This window comes from Varanus komodoensis, unplaced genomic scaffold (assembly GCF_004798865.1).
Source record: "Varanus komodoensis strain SLA01 unplaced genomic scaffold, ASM479886v1 scaffold44_3, whole genome shotgun sequence".
Taxonomy (NCBI): domain Eukaryota; kingdom Metazoa; phylum Chordata; class Lepidosauria; order Squamata; family Varanidae; genus Varanus; species Varanus komodoensis.
In genome coordinates, this window is record NW_025336010.1 from 3,821,871 (window position 1) to 3,841,716 (window position 19,846).

The 19,846-nt window shown below is 51.8% G+C and overlaps 1 protein-coding gene across 2 annotated transcripts in view; it reads right to left on the minus strand.

Moving 5' to 3' along the window:
- The window catches only part of OSBP2 (oxysterol binding protein 2), a 137,167-nt gene that overhangs the window by 49,529 nt on the left and 67,792 nt on the right, over positions 1-19,846 (minus strand). For both annotated transcript variants that reach the window (XR_006416086.1, XM_044444239.1), the window contains exon 3: positions 164-414. Coding sequence is in view for 1 of the 2 variants with exons in the window: in XM_044444239.1 (XP_044300174.1) it covers positions 164-414 (251 nt within the window). In the remaining variant the exon portion in view is untranslated. The remainder of the gene's footprint in view (positions 1-163; positions 415-19,846) is intronic.

The window sequence follows — 19,846 nt, forward strand, 5'->3', positions numbered from 1 at the left end:
TTACAGTGGGGGTGAATAGAAGCGCCAGGCTGGAAAACAGGCTTGCAGGCAGACACGAGGTCTGCCAGCCCTCGGCTGCCGCTAACCGCCTGGGAAATCCCGAGGGCTTCAGCCCGGCACACCGAGCGCCAGCGCCTGCAACGACCGGCCTTGCCCCACTTACATTGATCATAGCATTGGAGGTGATCCGGAAGAGGGTGGCTCGCTCGTTGACCGCCTTGATCTTCTCCCCGCTCTCGGCAGGCAGCTTCAGGTTCTCCAGCTCACTCAGGGACCGCTGGAGAGCTGCCCCGTGCTTGGCGATCAGGTCGTTGCAAGTGCTGAGATCCTCCAGCTTACTGGAGAGGCCCTTCAGTGTGCTGTGCAGTTCACTCTTGTCAGAATGCGAGGCGGGCTCCTCATCGCCGGAGTCATCTGTGGAGGGAGGGAGAGACAAAACGGTTGCCATGGTTACTCGCCGGACGGCACGAAAAACACAGCCATGGTTTGTGCCACGGAGAGTGAAGCAAGCCCTCCATTTACAGAGTGCCGGTTCTCCTGGCTGTTCTAGGTACCAGAGATGCGGCTCAGTTCTCTCTGGAGCACTTCCTGAAGGAAACACAACTTCCCTGGAAGAAGAGAACAATGACTCACACTGGGCTTCCCTACCTTCTGCCTGCTACGAGCATCTAAGGGGCATGTTCTGCCTGCAAGCATGAGAAGGCACCAGAGGAGTTTGAGCGAGATTGCTTAAGCCTTCCGAAGCTGCAGAAAGCCGCCTCAGCTGCCCTCAGAGCCGTTTGAATTCCAAGCCTAGAAGCCCAGTTTTCAAGACAGCCCTCGGCGGCCAACACCCTCGTTCCTTCTGCAAGGAGCGATCGATTTTCTTCCAGCCTCAAGGTTGAGGAAAGAAAGTGAAAAGAGAAATGACCCTGGACTTAACAGCGGCTAAACACTGTTGGTAACATGGGGAAATCCCAGAACAAAAATGGATAAGCAGACAATAACCACTTACGTACTAAAGGAACCACAAGTAATAACACGACAAGCGACAGGCTGTTGCGGCTTGAACCGAGAGAGAAGAATGTGCCGCCCCATTTAAGCCAGAGGCAGGTAATTCGTTCAGCAACAAGGACCTACCTGACAACATTCTAAGCTCTAGGGAAAGAATTTGTGCATTTTGTTAAATATACACAACCTGAGAGAATTTCCACATTATCCAAATGAACAAGGTGGGTATCGGGGCATAATAAATCTTTTTTTTTAACCCAGTCAACTAAGCTGTGCAACTTTTGTCTGAACACAGAAGTATCAGTGATTCAAAGAAAGCTTCTGGAGAGGATTAGGAGATCGGCGTTTCAGGACATGCTATTAAATGCCAGTTTGTACCTTCCAGAAAATCCCTGGCCAATTTTAGCGGGGAAGCAAACACAGCCCCAACATGAATTCTCGGAGGCTGGTGGTGCTGAAGCTGCTGCCCCAACCTCTCTGCCCAGCCCTTCATACAGTCCCGCTTCCCTCGGCCAAACCACCAGCACGGAGTTCCTGCAGTGGCACATCACGAAAGAGCCACCCCTGACTGTTCCCTGTCCTGCTTCACTGGTGAAACCCGCGTCTCCATTGCCCTTCCATGCCTCAACATCTTTAAAATTCCCACTTGCTCTGTTCCACATTTACCTTTAGGAAGAACTTCCTTGGCGCATCTAGTGCCCCCCCCATTAGTGTCCCCCCACCCGACCAGTCCAGCTTTGGCCCGGGCCTTCCTACCACCGAGGGAGAGGCTGCCCGGCAAGCATCATGGCCAAGGCCTTTCCTCCACTGCGTACAACTTGACGGAAGCAGGAAGCGACTTTAGAGACGAGTCTTCCGGAGCCGCCATTCCAGAAATGACCTCGCTTCTCCTGCCATTTCATGGTCCACCAGTTCCAACCACAGTGGCTCCTATTCTGAATGTTTGGGCCTTGACTGCAACTCGCCAGGCTGTGGTGCGGGAGCTGTACGTGCGGCTAACGAGCCACGCACAGCCAGCAACAGCCCAGGGGTCCTGGATGGTTTGTTAATCACATGAACAACCCACCCTGATTCAATTCAGCGACAACAGTAAGCTGTGGCTTACTGAATATTCACAGAATCGTAGCGTTGGAAGGGCCTGTGAAGGCCACCGGGTCCCACCACTGCTGTTGCGGGACACCAGTGACACCAACCCACTCGGATGGCTGCCCAGTTCCTTTCTGAATGTCTCCCAGTGTGGGAGAGCAAGGTGGGCACCAGCGCACACTGTCTCTCAGCTACTGATAGGCTGCAGAAAGAGAAATACTCACCCTTTGCAAAGGTAGGAGGATGGACCACCCGCAAGCCATCAGGTGAGCACCTGTGTGCATCACAAGCACCTGCCTCTCTCTGCGGCTGCACCCAGAGCAACACAGAGCAATCCAAGCTTCAGTCCATCTCGCGTGCCCAGAGGACCCAGGGCCAGTGTTCAGAAGTAATTAAAACCAGACGGTGGGACAACTTGCAGCTGGGGGAAACAGACACCCGATCCTGCCTGATGCAGAAGGAAACTAGAAGTGCCAACCTTGAAAAGACTGTCTGAAGCCAATCGTTGGCCTCTGCCTCTGCCTGGCTCAAGGGCACACCAGGAGCTGAGCTGTGATTACGCTTCTGTGAGAATCTGCAAAGCCCAGGCCAAGCACGTGCTGCCTGGAGCCACACCTAAGACACATCCCAGCGTTAGTCAAGTGGTGAGCACAATCCTTTTTTGGTATAATGAATTTGATTAACTCTAATTTATTAAAAGTATACTTCAGAGGAAACTGCTATTATATAGTAAACCACGTCTAACCAAAGGGGAACTGACAACAAGAAAAAGGAATGGATTAATAAAATCCACCACACTACTGGAGAGAACGATCAAGAATTAATAGGATAACGCTCTCTTCAAGGTTACCGAGACTGCATTCTCCCAGCAGGTTACAAATAATTTCCTCGTTAAATAACAAGCAGCTCTCCTCAGTGGGCTTCTCCCAAAGTAGCTGTGTTGCTTCAGCCAGCTTTCCTGCGAATCCCCTTCCTCCGCTTCTGCTGTGTGCTGACAGCAGCCCTGGAAAAATCGAGCAGGGAATCCGATGCAGGTCTGCTCTGAAGAATGTCCCCCTGAGTTCGGGGGGGCCTCCTGCCCGGAAAGTTCACCCAGCCAGAATGGAGAGGGACAGAGGAGCACCCCAGAGGGGCAAAGGAGGCAGCAGGGTGGAGGGATGCTTTGCCCTTTCGGGGTGCGCGTTTGCCGGCTGGGGTGCCAGCGCATGGGTCTTTTGCCTGCCTGGTAGGTCATTTGCCAAGTCTTTCACACAGTTGGTTTTTGCTTGGGTTTGCATGCAAGGGTGAGGTGGGGGGTTGCCAGAGTCCGGCTGCGTTCTCCATGTGGTGTCCTGCCTTGCATCTTTCTCTGAGAGTCTGCCTCTGGTAGAATGACCATCTTGTTTTGCTTTGCAGGGGGTTATATAGGACTCAGGCCTTCCCCCTGCACTGGGACTCTTCTTCATGAGGGGTTTACTCCACTGCTGTGCAGGGGCTTCTTTTTCCATTTTAACTGTGGGAGGGAAAGTTCCCCCCTTTCCCCTGCGGTTTGTTCTTCTTTGCCTTTCCGTATCTTCTGTTAACCAACCACAAGGTGATGCTGTGGCACCCCAGCAGGATAGCAGATTTTCCACTTTTCATGAGGCTTTTAGTTCCAGTTTGAAATTAGTACCAGACTCCCCTTGCTCTAAAAACCATGTGAACATGGCCGGAAAACATAGGAGAGGCTCTGGCTGATGACAATGTTGTGAAAAGGCCCTGCAAACCTCTGTGAGCAAGAAGGCACCATGAGTGCACAAGAAATACCTTGAGTACAGCAACCCTTGTGCTTGGGTTTCTAGAGTTACCTCTGAGCTTCATTAGTTTTCCTTCTGTGAAATGGGTGCGGGTTGAAAAAAGCATTTGCGTCGTGTGCCTCTGCCTTGGACTCAGGCTTTTTGGACAAATTACGTTTCTTTTAGCATCCCGTTTCCCATCTCAGAAACAGGTGCTTTGCGACTGGCCACAGACTGGCGCATGGCAACTCTTGCAAGGGACCCCACTGCACTCAAAACGCCAATGCATTCACCAGCCCCAAAAGAATGGGGCCCGTCCTAGCAGAGGGTTGCAAAGTATCAGGCCATGGGGCCAGATGTGGTCCTCCAAGGAGTTTCTGGCTAGCCTCGTCCCCCGGCCCCATGCCCATCGCCCTGAACACCAGCCTTCCGGTAGTTTCTCAGGAAACATGCACGCTTTTGGCCCCGCCTAAAGGGTTGGGTGGCCCATGATGAGAGTCAGCTCCCAGCAGCAAGAGCGTCAAGATAAAAGATGTTGATATTTTTGGACCTGGCTCTTTTGGCTTTGCCTCACCATCGCTGGCATGTGGCCCATGAAAATGTCTTTGAAACAGGATGTGGCCCTTGGCCTGAGATTCAGCACCCCAGTTGTGGATCAGAAAGCCTCTGAACATGGGCAGGTTTTCTCATGCTCTAAGCATACTCAACTTGATTCTTTCAGCCCTCGCATAATGCAGATCTGGAGGATTACCTGGGGGTGGTCATGGCTTGCCCAGGGTTACCTTCTGGGTTAACAGAAACACCCAATGCCCACAGCAGGCACTGGGGACTCCAGAACCCATTCTCCCCCACCATCATGTGACCTGAATTTTTGTCCACCAAGACTTTTGGAAATCATGCCACGGGTAAGTATCTTGTGGGAAAGCTGTGGCAGACCATGGGTCTCTGCTGAATTTTTCAGGGCAACCGAATTCCAGGGGATCACAGTTCCGTCTGGATAGGATGGGGATGCAAATTTCTCTCTACAAATTTCAGGAAGCGCCCCTGCCTGGGTGGACATGCACCTGCTTTAAAAAGAGTAGAGCTCAAAATGGAATCACAGCTTCACAAGGGAAAAGTCACAGCAGGAAGCACGAACACAGAGGAGGTGAAACTAAGCCAACTGTAGGCGATGTGGGATTCATTAGACAGCACTGGCTGGGGTGAGGCTCTGCTGTTCTGGAAAAGTCCCAATTAAGGGGGTACATTCAGCTTTGCAAAAAGCCTCCACCCCCAATGCCAGCTCAGACAGTGAACGTGAACCAAAGAAGGAGCCATTCCAGGAACCTAAATGAGAATATCGTTCCGTACTGGGCAAGGTCATAATGAATCTCTCAAGGATCAAACATTTCTCCAGACATCAGTGAAAATGTTATGTCTCTCCTTCCTTACAAGCATGCAAGTGGACTGATGAAAAGCCGATTCTGAGTGCTCGAGTTTGGCTGCTCGCAGAAATGCTCGTCTGAAAAGCCAGGCAATAGAAGGCAGTGCCCTGGCAAGCTGGGAGGGTCATGAACTCCACAAGGAGGAGAAGGAGTTTCAACACTGACGCTGCACCTCTTTAGAAAGAAAGTAAGCTGAAGTCTTCCAAAGAAGACTTGTATTATGCAATTGTCCTGCCTCATTCACAGAACTTTACAGGGAGTCCAAACAGCACGGTCTTCCTTTTGTAACCCTCCTACATTCCCCCACTGTTTCTTCCATCCTTTTTCTTACTAGAAAAAATACATAAAAGACGAAAAATAACAGCTGCATAATTCTTTTTGACTGATAGCACTAGAAACCCTCCATCTGGAAATACCTTTAGAAAATAAACCTTCAGCTGAACATGAGAACAATTTGAACATCGGATGGAAACATGGTATTGTCTTACCAAAGTCACTTTCCACATTGTTCTAAATATTACTATAAAGTGTGCTTTCTGTTGTGCCCGTGTTTTGCTGCTTTTATTTATTTTATTCATTTCTATACTGCCCCATAGGCAAAGTTTTCTTTTTTTCATGGTTTCAGAAGCTGTACTTTAAATTGCACTAAATCCAATTTTTGACAGGTATATGTAGCTGCTTTAGGAATCGGGAAGCAGGCTAAATATATAAATAGCAGGCAACAAAGAAGGACGAACGAATGGATAACAGCATACCAAAAGCACTGAGTGCCGTCCGAAGGTCTGTCCCCACACATCAGCCTTGCTGGAGCCAAGAGGTCTCTGGGGCAGGCTGCCTGGGAACCCACGTGCAGGGCTCAGAGGGCAAACCACACTTTCTGCTAATCACGCACAGCGTAGCCATGCCTGACCGTTTTGTTTACTCTTGTGTAAGCATGTGCAGCTTCAATTCAGATCAGGACAAAGAAGTTCCAGAGGTGGGGTGTTAAACCTTTCCATTACTTGTTCTACCCCCCAATCCCACCCCCACTACCCCCTGTGAAGGGGGTTTTAAATGGGGTCATGACTCCAGTGACTCCGCTCAAGAAGCAAAAATGCAATTCTACGTGGCCTGCCAGGTGAGTCTTGTGTTACAGAAGGTTGCTACCTGCTGTCCCCTCAGGTATCAATATGGCCTCTGACAAAGAAGAACGTGCAGCCTTGAAAACTGATGCCACCGATGCCGTCCTGAGACGCTAGGCTTAGAAAGAGAATGTGGGTTTTATTTCCATGCAGAAGAAATGTGTGTCACTAGAGAAACAGTCAGAGACAAATCCCCCATGCTGGCAAAATTCCACTGATGTGCAGTGGAAAATATATCAGGAAATGTAACAATGCACCCCCCAAATTTCCAGTTTCCTATGTCAGGGTTTGCTTGGACTTGCGGCAAGGGGTGGGGAGAGGCGGGGGAGTATCCCTGCCACCTGGATTTGCATCGCTCGTTACTGCTGACCCAGTGGGCACAATCAGCAGCCCCAAGGAGAGCAGCGTCTTACGGCCCCACGCCAGGCTCACAGGGGCCACACGGCAGCAGTGGGAGGCTTGGTGGCAGCCAGCTCAGCCGGTTCAAATGAGGACAAAGTCCTCTGAACAGGGAGACTTACGTAACAGCCATTGCTCAGAGGAGTTGCAGGCTACCAAACATCAATTCCTGAGCTCAGCACCTCACTGGGGGGAGGCTTAGCACCGGCCCTGGAAGGAGCAGGAAAGGTGCACCAGAGCAATAAAAAGCCCTGAGCTTTGCACAGGCGAAGCCTCATTGATCAAGAGATGGTGCTCCAGCTTAAAAGCTTTACGGGCACTCTCAGCACCGGGAAAGAGTGAGGCCGGCTTCTGGGAATCAGTGTGTGTGTGTGTGTGTGTGTGTGTGTGTGTGTGTTGGGGGGGCTGGGGGAGGGAGGGAGTCTACTTCCCTGCCCTTTCATTCCTATTGAACTGACATGATGGGCTATTAGTAAGTTAATGCAACGGAAGTGCTTATACCTGAGGGAACAAGCCCCATTTCTTAAACCTTTCGCTTCTCTGTCAAGAACTGCCCGATGCAAATAATCACAGTTTTTACTGGACCTTTTTCATCCGATAGATGAGTGCACAACCTCTGAAGTTGCACAGAATGTTCCACCAGGAGCCACTTCATAGTGAGCTTTGCATCACACAAGCACTGCTGTTTCTTCTCCCGTTAGCCTCATGCCACCCCATCCATGCAGAAATACAAAACCCGCATGGCAGGAGAAAGATCACATGGGCAGAAACCTGGATGGGGTGCCTTATCAGATCTCATTAGATCTAAGCCGTTCTTGATGAACCTGCTTATCCCCAGCTGCCGGATCATCGAGCCACTGAAGGACTTGTCCTGCTTCCTGGTCTCAGCGGCCAGTGTAAGACTTAGTGGCTAACACAGCAGGCCACGTGTATTTCTGCTGCATCACTTTTATTCATGATATTCATGCAGAAATTACCCCAAAATTCATTATACGCTTCCAGAGCTGATCAAGTTGATCTAAATTGGCAGGACAGAAGGTTAGGAGGTGAAAGAAAGAGCTAAGTTAAGTAACATAGCCTTGACTTGCTTACATTTTCATCAATCACCAGCTTACGCTTACCTTCAAGCACTAATTTTTCAGCATGTTCCAAGAAGTGATTCAGAGACTCAAATGAGTTGAAAGAAGTAAACTCTAAGTAGTGCTTCTTAGGATTCTTTTCCTTGCCAAATTCAGAGCCACCAAGCTGCCTTAACAATCAAGATATCATGAAAACTATCCAATTTAGGAGCTGTCTCATGCACGATGCATTCCAAAAGAAGTGTGTGGACACAAGTAGAGGACAGAAGTCAGAGATAACCTTACAGGAGACTCGGCTCAATATTACAGAATATCAGGGCATCATAACTGCAGGTTAGGGGACCAGCGGCTGGAGAGCAGCACTTGTGGAAAGGATCTCAGGGTGCTGGTCAACTACAGGCTAAACATGAGTCAGTCGTGTGACGCGGTGGTCAAGTGGGCGAATGCCACCCTTGGTTGCATAGCCAAAGGTGTGGCTTCTAGACTGAGAGAGGAATTACTGCCACTCTATACGACGCTGGTGCACTCGCAGCTGAAGTTCTGTGTTCAGTTCTGGGCCTCTCATTACAAGCGGGATATAGCAAGGTTAGAATCAGTGCGGTGAAGGGCCACTAGGATGGTGGCTGGTTTGCAGGGGAAGCTGTATGAGGTGAGACTGAGGGAACTGGGTCTCTTCAGCCTGGAGAGGACGAGATTCAAAAGGGACCTGCTAGCGACATATAAGTACATGAGGCGGTGCCACGCAGAGGTGTGCCATGACCCTTTCTCCCCTGCAGTGGAAGACAGGATGCGTTCTAATGGAGCAAAGCTCAGGGAATCAAGATTGAGGGTGGATGCCAGGAAGTACTTCCTGCCACTTAGGACCCCTACAGCATGGAATGTGCTTCCACGGGAGGTGGTTGAGGCCCCATCGGTGAGGGTGTTCAAGGATAGGCTGGACATGCACATGGTAGGCATGTCATGAATAGAGCCAGCTGGAGTCACGGGTCAGACTAGATAGCCCAGGAGGCCCCTTCTGACTCACTCTGCTTCTATGTTTCTATGTAACATGTGGCAGAGTGTGTCCCTATAATTTTTATTCCAAAGTCTGGTGGTAGGCCGGGGTCCTTTTTGAAAGAAACAATACTGCTTGGCAACTCCTCCTAATTGTTCAAGAAAGTACTAGTAGCTCCACAGACCAGCATCCCTCATATTTTCATTATTGCCAGCAGAGGGATTCCAAGCATCACCTACCTCCCCAAAAACATACCCCACGTCCCGCCTGCCTGGCAGAAACTGGGCTGCTCTGCAGCTCCACCTGGTGAAAGGCCCACCTCAGTCTCTTCAGGATCGTCCCAGGCCCTACAGCACCCATCAGTCTCTGAGTGAGCACCAGCCAGGAGCCCTGGGGAAAGAGCTGCGTAACAGCAAGCGCTTCCCTCCAGGACTTGCCTCTGCAACACAGGTCCTTCTGCTTGCGGAAGTGCCTGCTTCCGGCCTGACCCACCTCCTGCCTTGCTGTATGTATCCTGCCTTGCGTCTCGCCTCAGCAAGGCAGGCCTCCCCACTAGAATCAGTGCGGTTCGGGTCCTGCACCTTGCCGGACTCTTGCTGTATCTGGTTCCTGCTGTGCCCCGACCTGCTGTGTTCTCTCAGCGACACAAGCTGCGGTCTGGTCCAGCAGCACAAACTGCTCTGGTCCAGCTCCTGCACTTTGCCTGATTTAGTTCCTGCCCTGCCTTGTCATGTTGCCTTAGCAATGCAGGTCTCCCTGCTAGCTGTTGTTCAGCTCCTATGTCGTGCCTGAAGCTTGCTGTGAACTGGGCCTTGCTGTACCGCCACAGCAGCACAGGTCTTCCTGCGGCATCTCACCTGACCTTTGCTGGATCTTGCTCCTGCCTTGCTGTACCTTACTCTGCCGTATCCTGCTGTGCTGTGCTTTGCTATCTCGCCTCGCCTCGCCCTTCCTTGCTGTCTCATTACCTTGCCTTGTTGGCTCCTCCTACCCTGCTCTGGAATCCTGCTTAGTTGTCTTTCCTCAAGGTACCTGCACCTTGTGCTAATTTGTCTTCCTTGCCTTGTTTCTGACTGCATCTTTGTCATGTCCTGATATGTACTTCTGGTTCTTGAGTTTGACCTGATCTGCAACCACACCTTGACTTACTATTGAATCTTGCTACTGGACTTTGTACTGCCTCAAATTCTGTTGCTCTGGTCCCAGTACCACTGTCTTGACTTCTGCTGCCTACAGATCCTGACACCATCAAAGCACTCCTCATTCATCTCAGTGTCAATTAAGCCCTGGAAATCTTTACATGGAAATAAATCAAATCTTTACACTCTAATATTAAACAGAATGCCCAGATGACAATTAAGAAAATATCAGCACAAATTCCATGTGGACTGGGAAAATGTGTATTGATAAGTGAAGAACAAGTAATCCTCCAAAAGAATCAACAGTGTCAAACACTGAATTCTTGGCAAAGATATGCCAATACAGAACCCAATTTATTTTTAGTTCTCATTGAGCAGGAATGTAAGATCAAGGGCAGGTTTGTGGTTGCATGTCTGGATGTGCTCAACGTACTGGCGCCGGAACTCACGTATTGTTTAGTAAATGTAAACTACAGCACACTTTCCTGTCATCGCATTAACTGCTGTGGAATCACAGATGGACAAATTTAGAAATAATCATATTTTGGCTCTGATTTGCAGGACACCACAGACCAACCAGCTGCCACAGAAACTGCCTGCCCTGCTGAAGTCACTGCGGCGATTCTGAGGCCAGATTCAATCGCTGGGGTACTTCCGCCTAGACGCCACCGGCCCTGAGCACCTCTTGAGATACGTTTCCAAAGTGCTGTAAGAGGAGCACCACTGAGCACATCTTAGTTAAGGTAACTGGGGTGCAGGCACGAGGCAGGCTCTTAAAGAAAGAGCTGCCAATATGGCATTGATTTTTTAGAACCCTTCTCCTGCCCTTCTTATCATGGACTCTGGAGTCTTACGACTGTGCAAGAAAACAGCACTTGAGCAAATGTCAGTTCTGAACGCTGCTGGAGATACGTGCCATCAGGTCACCCCCGGCTTATGGTGCTCCTTTGAAAAAGCGCCCTTCAAAATGACAGCCCAGCCCAGCCCTGCTTTGTCACCATCAGGCTGGGGCTTCCTTTATGAAATATTCCCACCCTGCATGAGCTTCCTGCTCTCCTTGTGCCATCAAACTTCCCCAGCACGATTGCCTTCTCCAGGGAGCTCTGCCTTCTCACGATGTACCCAAAGTCTGTCAGCTGCCGTGCTGTCATTTTCGTTTTCAGAGAAAGTTCTGGCTTGAGTTGATCCGAGACCCACCTGTTCATCTTTCTGTCAGTCCTGGTTACTCACAAAGCTCTCCTCCAGCACCATGTTTCAAACTCATCCATTTTCTTCCTGCCAGCTTTCTTCACTGTGCAGCTTTCACACCAAAACATAGCAACTGGGAATAAGACAGACTAGATTATCTTGGCCTAGTCCCCCTGCCGAATAGCCCTACCGAAATGTGTGCACCAGCGCAGAGGCATCCAGTGGGACCCCGAGCATGGACCGGATGGGCTTGCTCTGAATACCTCAAACTGCAGATCAATAAACAGTGCAAAAGGACTGGTTCCGGCTTGCCTCCAAATAACGTGCAGGCAGACGCTCAGATAATCCAAAGGTAAATCAGAAGAATTCAACAACATTTAGGTCACTGTAAGAGGCTCATTCGGGATTATAAAAGGCAGACAAGGCCCTGATTTGAAATGAGGCTTTGAGCAGCGTACCTCACCCTCCCTGTGCACCTGACATTCCTGGCGTGTCTTTCACCCGCAAGCACAGCAAGCCCAAATTACAGTGCCACTTGAATTTTAATCGGCCGTCATGCAAATGACGCCCGCCAAGACAGGATCCTGTGGGCTGGCTTTCAATGACTGGACCACTGTGGAAAAGGGAGAGGTACGAAAGCACTGAGGGTGATCCCCACAAGCACCAAACAGGGTCTAACAGAAAGGGCGCCCTTTTCCCACCCCGCCGGGGTGATGCATCTCTGTCTGAATGGCCCACACAATGCGGACAACGGCCAGGCTGCACATCACATGGAGTTGCATTCCTCTCCTGCCAAAACAGACTCTTTTCTGCTCTTCCGGCCTTTCCCCACAAGTCAGAACGCTGCGCACCATCCTTCCTGTGTGGTGATGCCGGAACAGCGATCAAATTCCACGCAGGGTTTGCTTGGCACGTGTCCTAAGCGCAACAGAAGGAGCGGGGTCCGTTTCTGGGGAACGCTCCAGCGAGCAACAGCACAAACGCTCCGGAATGGGAAAGGCCCTGAGCTCGGGCTGCTTAAGATCACAGGTGTACATGCACCTCGAAGCTGCAGGTTACAGGAATGAGTAAAATGTTGGTAAAAAAGAGAGGGTAGGATAGCCAAAGCCCTTGAAAATGAGCCACGCTGCAACGAGAAGTTGCAGTGAATGTGAGGGCTGGGAAACCTTTTATCTGCCAAGGGCCACTTTTCCGTGGGGACACTCTACCTGGGCCACATGCTGGCTGTGGGCGGGACTCGAGGCAGCGGAGGGCTGGGCTACTGAGGCAGAGAGAGAGACCGAACGAGCCTCCCCTCCCCTCCCCATCCTCGCCTCCCATCTGCCCTCCCCCTCAGCAGCAGGATGCCACAGACAGACAACTGCCCTTGACGAAGCTTCAAACAGCTCATGCACAAATCACGCCCAGGGCTCTGCATGGCCACCAGCTGCCCTTTGACGCGACTCACTGTCACTCTTGCGGCCAGCAGGCAGGAGGAAAGCTAAGGTCGGGCCCGGCAGCCTTCCCCAAGCAGGTGCCCACCAGAAGTGCTGGACTGTGGCTCCCAGTGTTCCCGGGATCGCCATCCAGTACATCTGGAGACCACCAACCAGAAACAAGCAGTTCTGGGAAACAGAGTGGGAAGGCATGAGATCTGTTTCCTCTGCGTCAGAAACCGTTTGTTCCAGGCCCTGCCACCCACGGTGACAAGCACCCCGAAACAGTGTTTTCAGCCTGAAGGAAGGACTGCCTAGATTGTTATTCTTTTATATCGCTTGTCGGCCAAAATTTGGTTCCCCGGACAGTTCACAACCCTAGTAAACATAATGAAAGACATCTAAAGTAAGCACGGTGCTTGACCACTCAAGCACCACCGCAGAAGTACTAAAAGGCCAATCCCCGTAGGACAGGCTTCCCCCATGAGAAAGGGGAGCGCAGCCCCTTGGCCAGACAGATACGCACTTTGTCTCCGACACTTCTCCCTCTTCAGACAGAGGAATTAAGCTTTCCTCGTTTATCTCCAGAGGAAGTTTTCACTTTTTGTATCATTTTAATAGTTATGAATATTAATGGGAACTGGCATTCATATTTAATAGTTGATTCTTCACATTCATATATCTACGTCAGATGCTGCCTTTTAATGGAACTCACAAATAAAAGCAGAGCTAGAGTTCTTTCGGTTCCAGAGATTTACGGTTTAATGAAACTGACAAACAATCCGGAACACAAACACAACCGACAAAATTAAACAATTCCTTCACCGTCACTACACAGTTAGCGACGGTTCCTCCAGCTCCACAGCTCTGACATCCAAAAAGCTGTTTGCACAAATGATACACAAAAATAGAAAGTGATCTCTCCCGGCTGCATGAGACAGCTCTTAAAGTCAGCACTTTTGGATGCAAGAGAGTGCGGGGAGAATGTGGACGGCTCAGCAGAAAGGGTGGGACCAGCCGGACCAGGGCTGATGGGGCTCAGACTGAGCAGGGTGGTGGATGGCCCAGCCAGCTGGCCCCGGAGGCCCCCCGCTAGTGCTGCGAGCAGAACGGCCTTGCAGCATCCACACGCTTCGCTAGCCAGCCACAGTCGGTCCGTAGCCGCTACCCCTCCCTACCTCCGCTACCGCTCCCCTCCATTAAAGCCCGAGGATGCAGGAAAAGGGACGGCCGACATCAGAGCCTTCCGAAGACACTCGGAGGCAGTGAATGAGTCTTGCTGCTTCCCAGGGTTGCCAAGGCCACTGCCGCCCGCATGGAGAACTTGGGGGCGGCCTCAATGGGCACGGCACCTCCCGGTGCAGCCAGTGGAAGGAGAGCGAGGGCTGTGTGGGCTTGGGGCACCTGCGTTTGTGGGCCCCTGGATCTGGGATGCAACTGAAGAGGAAACAGCCAGTTCATGCAGCCCTCGGTGTGTGGGAGCGCAGGGAACGCGGCCTTCAGCCCGCTGCAGGCCTGGGGTCAGACTGGGACAGGCGGCGCATGTCAGCTGTGCGCTGGAGCTGGGCTGGGCTGGAGCGGCGGGAGGCCTTGAGCTTCCAGCATCGCAACTTCCGAGCGCTGGGAGGACACCACAGCGGTGCAGGGCTTAAGTGGCCGGAGGCGCCCCCTCCCGCAGCCGCTCCAGCGGAGCCTCGACTGCCCTGAGGAGGCAGCAAGGGGCCCTCCCCTCTACTTAGCTATCGTCCATGAGGGGTTCTCCTCGGCTCATCTCAAGATCAGCAGATAGCTCCTCTCGCATCCTCCCTGTTTCACGGACATACGCGGAGGCCCATTTCCTCGTATCCACACAGTGGCCTTGCCCACCCTCACCTTCCCCAGCCAGAACCAACTCCGTGGGCTTTGCGCCCTGCCAGCTTTCCCTGCCTTCAGAAAGGCGAGGGACGGGGAAGCTGGGCTACGGACCACGCCGTCTTCAAGGAGTCCTCCTCAATGATGCAGCTCAGTGGGGAGCTGTTCTCGCACCCCCTTTCCCCTTCCTCGAGGGGCTGGGGCTTTGTGGACGTGGGAGTTCTCTGCTGCCGGGGTGGGGCAGCTGGCCACGTTCAGCCTGCAGCTCTCCACTTCCTGCTGGGCCCCTGAGCCCTGAAGCTCCCCACCTAGCCTGGGAGGGGCTGGGAAGGACATGAAAGGCGGGACCATTGCAGCACCAAAGGCAGGTTCCGGAGCACCCAACCTTTGGCCAAGACGCTCCCCAGGGTCCTGCTCCCTGAGTGAGTCTGCCTTCCCTGCTCGCTCCACACCGGCTCTGCTCCCTTCCTGCTCCACCTCAGGGCTACCGCTTGCTCGCGTGCCAGGCTTTTTGGAGGAAGCAACCCGGCAGAGGCCGCTCCTGCCCTTCCTCTGCGGTGTCTCTGTTGCTGTGGCCAGAGCGAGAGGCAACAGGCGGGCTGCAGCCGTGCGGAGGAGAAGCCTCTCCGGGGAGCTCTTGCAATGGGTATGGCCCCTTCTGGGGAATGGCTCCTTGGCAGTGCATGGCTATGCCTGCGCTTGACACCAGCCTTACCAGTGGCCTCTTCAGCAACAGAAGGAACCGCGGTGAATGGCATTTCCCCAGTAACTGGCAGGGAGCAGAAAACCTTTACCTGACAACCCAGATTTACGAGTAGGCCAGGTATCAGGAAGAGCTTCCTCGCTGTCAGAGCAATAGGACAGTGGATCCAGCTGCCTGGAGAGGTGGTGGCTCTTCCACACTGGGGGCATTCAAGGTGAAACTGGGCAGCCACCTGAGTGGGACGGTGTCACTGGTATGCTGCAACAGCAGAGGCTGGACCTGATGGCCTTCATGGCCCCTTCCAACTCGACTATTGTCTGATTCTATGGCCCACCCTGGCACAAGTTGCAAAGAGCCGGCCTTCCGCCTTTCTCACCAGAGAAGGGTGTCCTGCCTGCTACGCTTCTGGTGCAAATTCACACTCTTAATTCCAGCAAATTTACCTCAGAGACTTTCAGAGAGCAAACACACTTCAGATTCGGATGTGCACCTCTCTATCCCCATCCCAACCCCAAAACTTGCCCCTTTATTCCCTGTCCACATTCGTTAGCTCTTAAATGTAAGGGCACAATCCTGCCACTCAATGTCCTTCACACAAACAGCCACTTGGAGAGTCTGCGAGAGAACCCAACAGCTTGCCTGTGGTTCAAGGACACGTCACGGCAGCAGAGTGGCAATGCAACCACAGTGCTCTACCCCCAACTTCTAGGCCCTTCCGCAAACTCCAGCTTGGGGTTGTCCCACCTTGCTCAACAAGCTGCACTTCTCTCCACGGCATTTGCATCACAATGGAAAGGTCACTGGCTGCTCAAGTAACGTGGCAAAGGCCAACTTCCAATAACTATAGATCCAGCATGGAAAACAGCCAGACATGTCCAAAAGAGAAGTCTATGGGAAACATAATGAGATACAAAAATAAACCAATTCAGGTCCATCGTTTGAAAAGCTGAGGAGCTGGAGGGGAGGCCGCTCCTTCTATCGGAGAGAGAAAGTTATTTATATCTCTAGATGAGGTGGATTTGCAACAGCAGATAAGGCATCACTTCAAGAGCATAACTGCCATGCATCATAACACCAACAATTAGCCATTCCTGCTGTGAATTCAAGTGAAAAAACCAGGAGAAAATAGGTATTTAAAAGCAGATACTCGGGACATGCAGCCTGAGGAGGTAAGAATGTGAGAGGACAAGCCTTGCTTTAGACTGACATGACTTTGCGATGCCAACCACTCCAGGGCAGAGCGCTCTAGAAAGCTTGTGGAGAAGGCTGGCTGCAGAAGGCCTGCAGTACCAACCAAGCTGGACTGGGGAGCCTTCTGGGTAGGAAAGTCAGGGAAGGACCGTGAAGCCTGCCACTTCCATCACTATGCAGAACGCACACCGAACCCAAGGGACAAACTGCGGCGAGAGGGGGCAACAGTCTCCAGGCCGGATGGCTTTTTGGAGGGGCACAGACACCCCCGTAGCTTACTGGATGTCAGTGGGGTGGCAAGTCTGGGCAGTGCGAAAGCTGCAAGAGTGCCTGTCTAACCCTAGCCTTGCCGCCAAATCCTGCAGTGGCAAAAACCTGGCACTATGTAGACCCCAGGCGGCCGTATTTAATATGCCACCAGCACCAACCGTTGCTGGATTCTGGTGAGGGAACACCCATCGTTTCTGCTGCACGCAAGCCGGATGCAACTGTGGGACTGCGCCCTGAATTTGGGGTTGCCTTTCGCAGCCTCAGCTTCCTCCACTGGGCTCTCCTTGTGACGGCTGGTGCATCTGGCGGCAGCTGCTGGCAAGGAGGAGTGCCAGGGCAGGTCAGTTCCCCCGGCCGCACCCAGCCCAGTGACGACTCCAAGCACGGCATGAACAGAACTCGAGTCTTTGTGCTTAGCTGCAACGCATTACTGCCTCTAAGTGAAAGCTGACAGGTGGGAGAGAAGGCATTTTCTCCGTGTAGCAATTTCTGCGCCATAAAGACCCCGTGGCCTGCGATGCAGCGTTTGCAGAAGCAACAGACAACGTCCAAGCCTGAGATAGCGCTGCTGAGGAGGCATCGTGGGAGTCCAAGAGCTGCAAAGGACACCAGCTTCTGGATGTCATTTGGAGTCTGGCCCATCTCACTAATCAAGACAGCTCCACACGCCTGCGGATATAATTTCCAAGCATGTGGAGATATGAGGCTATCTGACCCATTCAAGCTTTTCTAAAAGTGTCACCGAAGATAAATTTTTAATTGTTTTTTAAATACATTTTCCACCCTCAAGTCCTGCTAGGGTTTCACAATCTCACAGGAAGGACAGGACGCAAAAAGAGATCAACTCACTTTCCCATCACCCTGGGGCCAAAAAAAGGGAATGGGCGCACCTCCTGGAAGCAGGGAGGAGATGTTAGGAATGTTTGCCATTTGAAGCAATATGGAGAGCGACTAAATTGGTTATCCAATGTTTCCGCTCTGAGGGAAACGCCCTGCTAAAGTTCTAAGTGATGTGCCAGTAACTACCAAAGAGGCTGGAAGGAGCCACGGATTCATGAGGAGATCCCTCTGTCCTTAGAAGAAGAAATAAGATTCACCGGGATAATGATAGCAGCAGCAGCAGAACATGCTGCAAGACTAGAACGTGAGAAAAGTTCACCTCAATGCTTGAATGTAGCACCGTAATGGATGGACAGACGAATGGATGCTGCTGTATCCTGTGCAAATAGTAGGCTGTTCCCATGGGCTTATTAGATTTATGTCCCACTTTTTCTTCTAAAAAACTCAAGGCAGCTCACACCATTCTCCTCCTCCTGCTCTCAGACATATCTCCACAACGACAACCCTGTGAGGTAGGTTGCCTGAGAGTCTGTGACTGGCCCGAAGTCACCCATTGGGCTCCATGGATGAGAGGGGACTAGAACCTGGATCCTGAGTCCGAGTCCCCCTGCAACCGGGTGCCCTCCAGATGTGCTGGACTGCTGAGAACAATGGGCTCCGCAGTCCGGCCTTCTGTGAGAGCACCATGTTGGGGAAGGCTGGGCCGACAGAAAGCATAGGGGCTCCTGCATCCACAGCAGCCTCTCTTCAGCGTCTCAGGTTCTATCATGCATCCTCCCCACTCACCCTCAGGGCCCCCCAGGCATGACCTGTCCTCCGTGCTGGCTCCAGATGTAGCCTGCTCTCGCACAGCAGGGGCGCATGGGCACTGAGCCACCGACCCTGCCTGACCACACCGTGTCAGGCCAGCACAAAGAGGAGAATGTGGCTCCCCCCACCCCTGAGAGAGGATGGCTCTCCGACTCCAGCTGAGCTCCTGCCGAGGACAGAAGTCGGCCTTCCTTCTTCACAACCGAGACATGGCAGTAGCAGCTCTGAGTTAAAGCTCCAAGTCCAGCCCAGAAATCCATCTGCCCTGGAGCAGTTGCCATAGCTGGGCCTGTGTGAAAACCTTCACTGGGAATGAACACAACTTAGGCTAGGCCCGCCTTCCCCATCCTGGAGCCCTCTAGATGTGTTGGACTGCAATTCCCATCAACCACAGCCAGCACAGCCAATTGTGAGGACTCTTATAATATCCAATAGCCACCCTAAACCTGCCTTGCTCATAGTTTATTTTCCTATGCTATTCAAGAAGACACCTTGCTGTGAAGTTAACATGTTTCACACAATCACAAGGATAAAGGGATCGGGGGCAAACCTGAATCCCTCACTTCCCGAGCATAAAATTGCACTTCACCTGCACAGGTTACCTGCACCTGCTTTCTCTTCTCCAAGATTTTACACCAAATCCTTTCACCCAGCTGCCCGTTTGATGAATGGTAATGCTTGCTGACCAAGTAGATGCTTTTTGGGACAATGCTTATTGTGATAATAGGTTACGTCCAGGGTTCCTGACACCTGCCTTGCTGGACTGACTTTGGAACTTCTTGTTCTGTTTGTTCTAGCAGAACTTTGAGGTTGCCATGGACTGGAACCTCAAACCATCATCCTGAGAAAATTCCAACTCTTCATCTAGAAGTGGTAGGAGAAGCCTCATCCACAGAAAGGCATCACGAGACTTTTCTCTCCCCAGGATCCAGTTCTCTTGCAACCAGAGGAGGCCCCAGAACCAGATGGGGATTTGGCCCAAGAGGCGGCCAGCATGCCTAGCCATCCCATGCTGCACAGGACAGACCCTGTTAAGGATCAAAGCCTCGGCAGCAGTGAAGCGATAAGCCCAAAGGCAAGTGCCTGTTCAGGTCTCAGAGCTTTTCCAGAGAGGCTTTCCTCGTGAGTGAGGAATGGAGTGGGTTCCCCATTCCTCACTCACAAGGAACATTAGACAGCAACATCTCTGTCCAGTTTCACTGCTCTTTTTAAAAAGAAATGGAGTGGGGAAAATCCAATGTTTTCTGCCAAATTGAAACAAGGCAGGATAGCTGCAATATTCTGCTCCATCACAGCGACAACCAGAAGTGACACTGTGAAAGGACAGAAAGGTGGGAAAGGAAAATGACCCCTCTGCTTAATCCTGTTGTGAAACCAGAAGGAGAAGCACTGGGTTAAACACCTCATCTAGAAAAGGCCCCAGCCTTGCTCTGATCTTCAGCAGAGAAAATCCTCTTTGGCATCCAGCTCCAGAAGAATTCCATTCAGCACTTTAGGGGTGCTGAGCTCTTTCGACCCTGATTCCTGAAAACTCTGATCTAACTGAATCCCTAACAGAATCCTGCAGCCCAAGCCGCATCTCAGAGGATCAT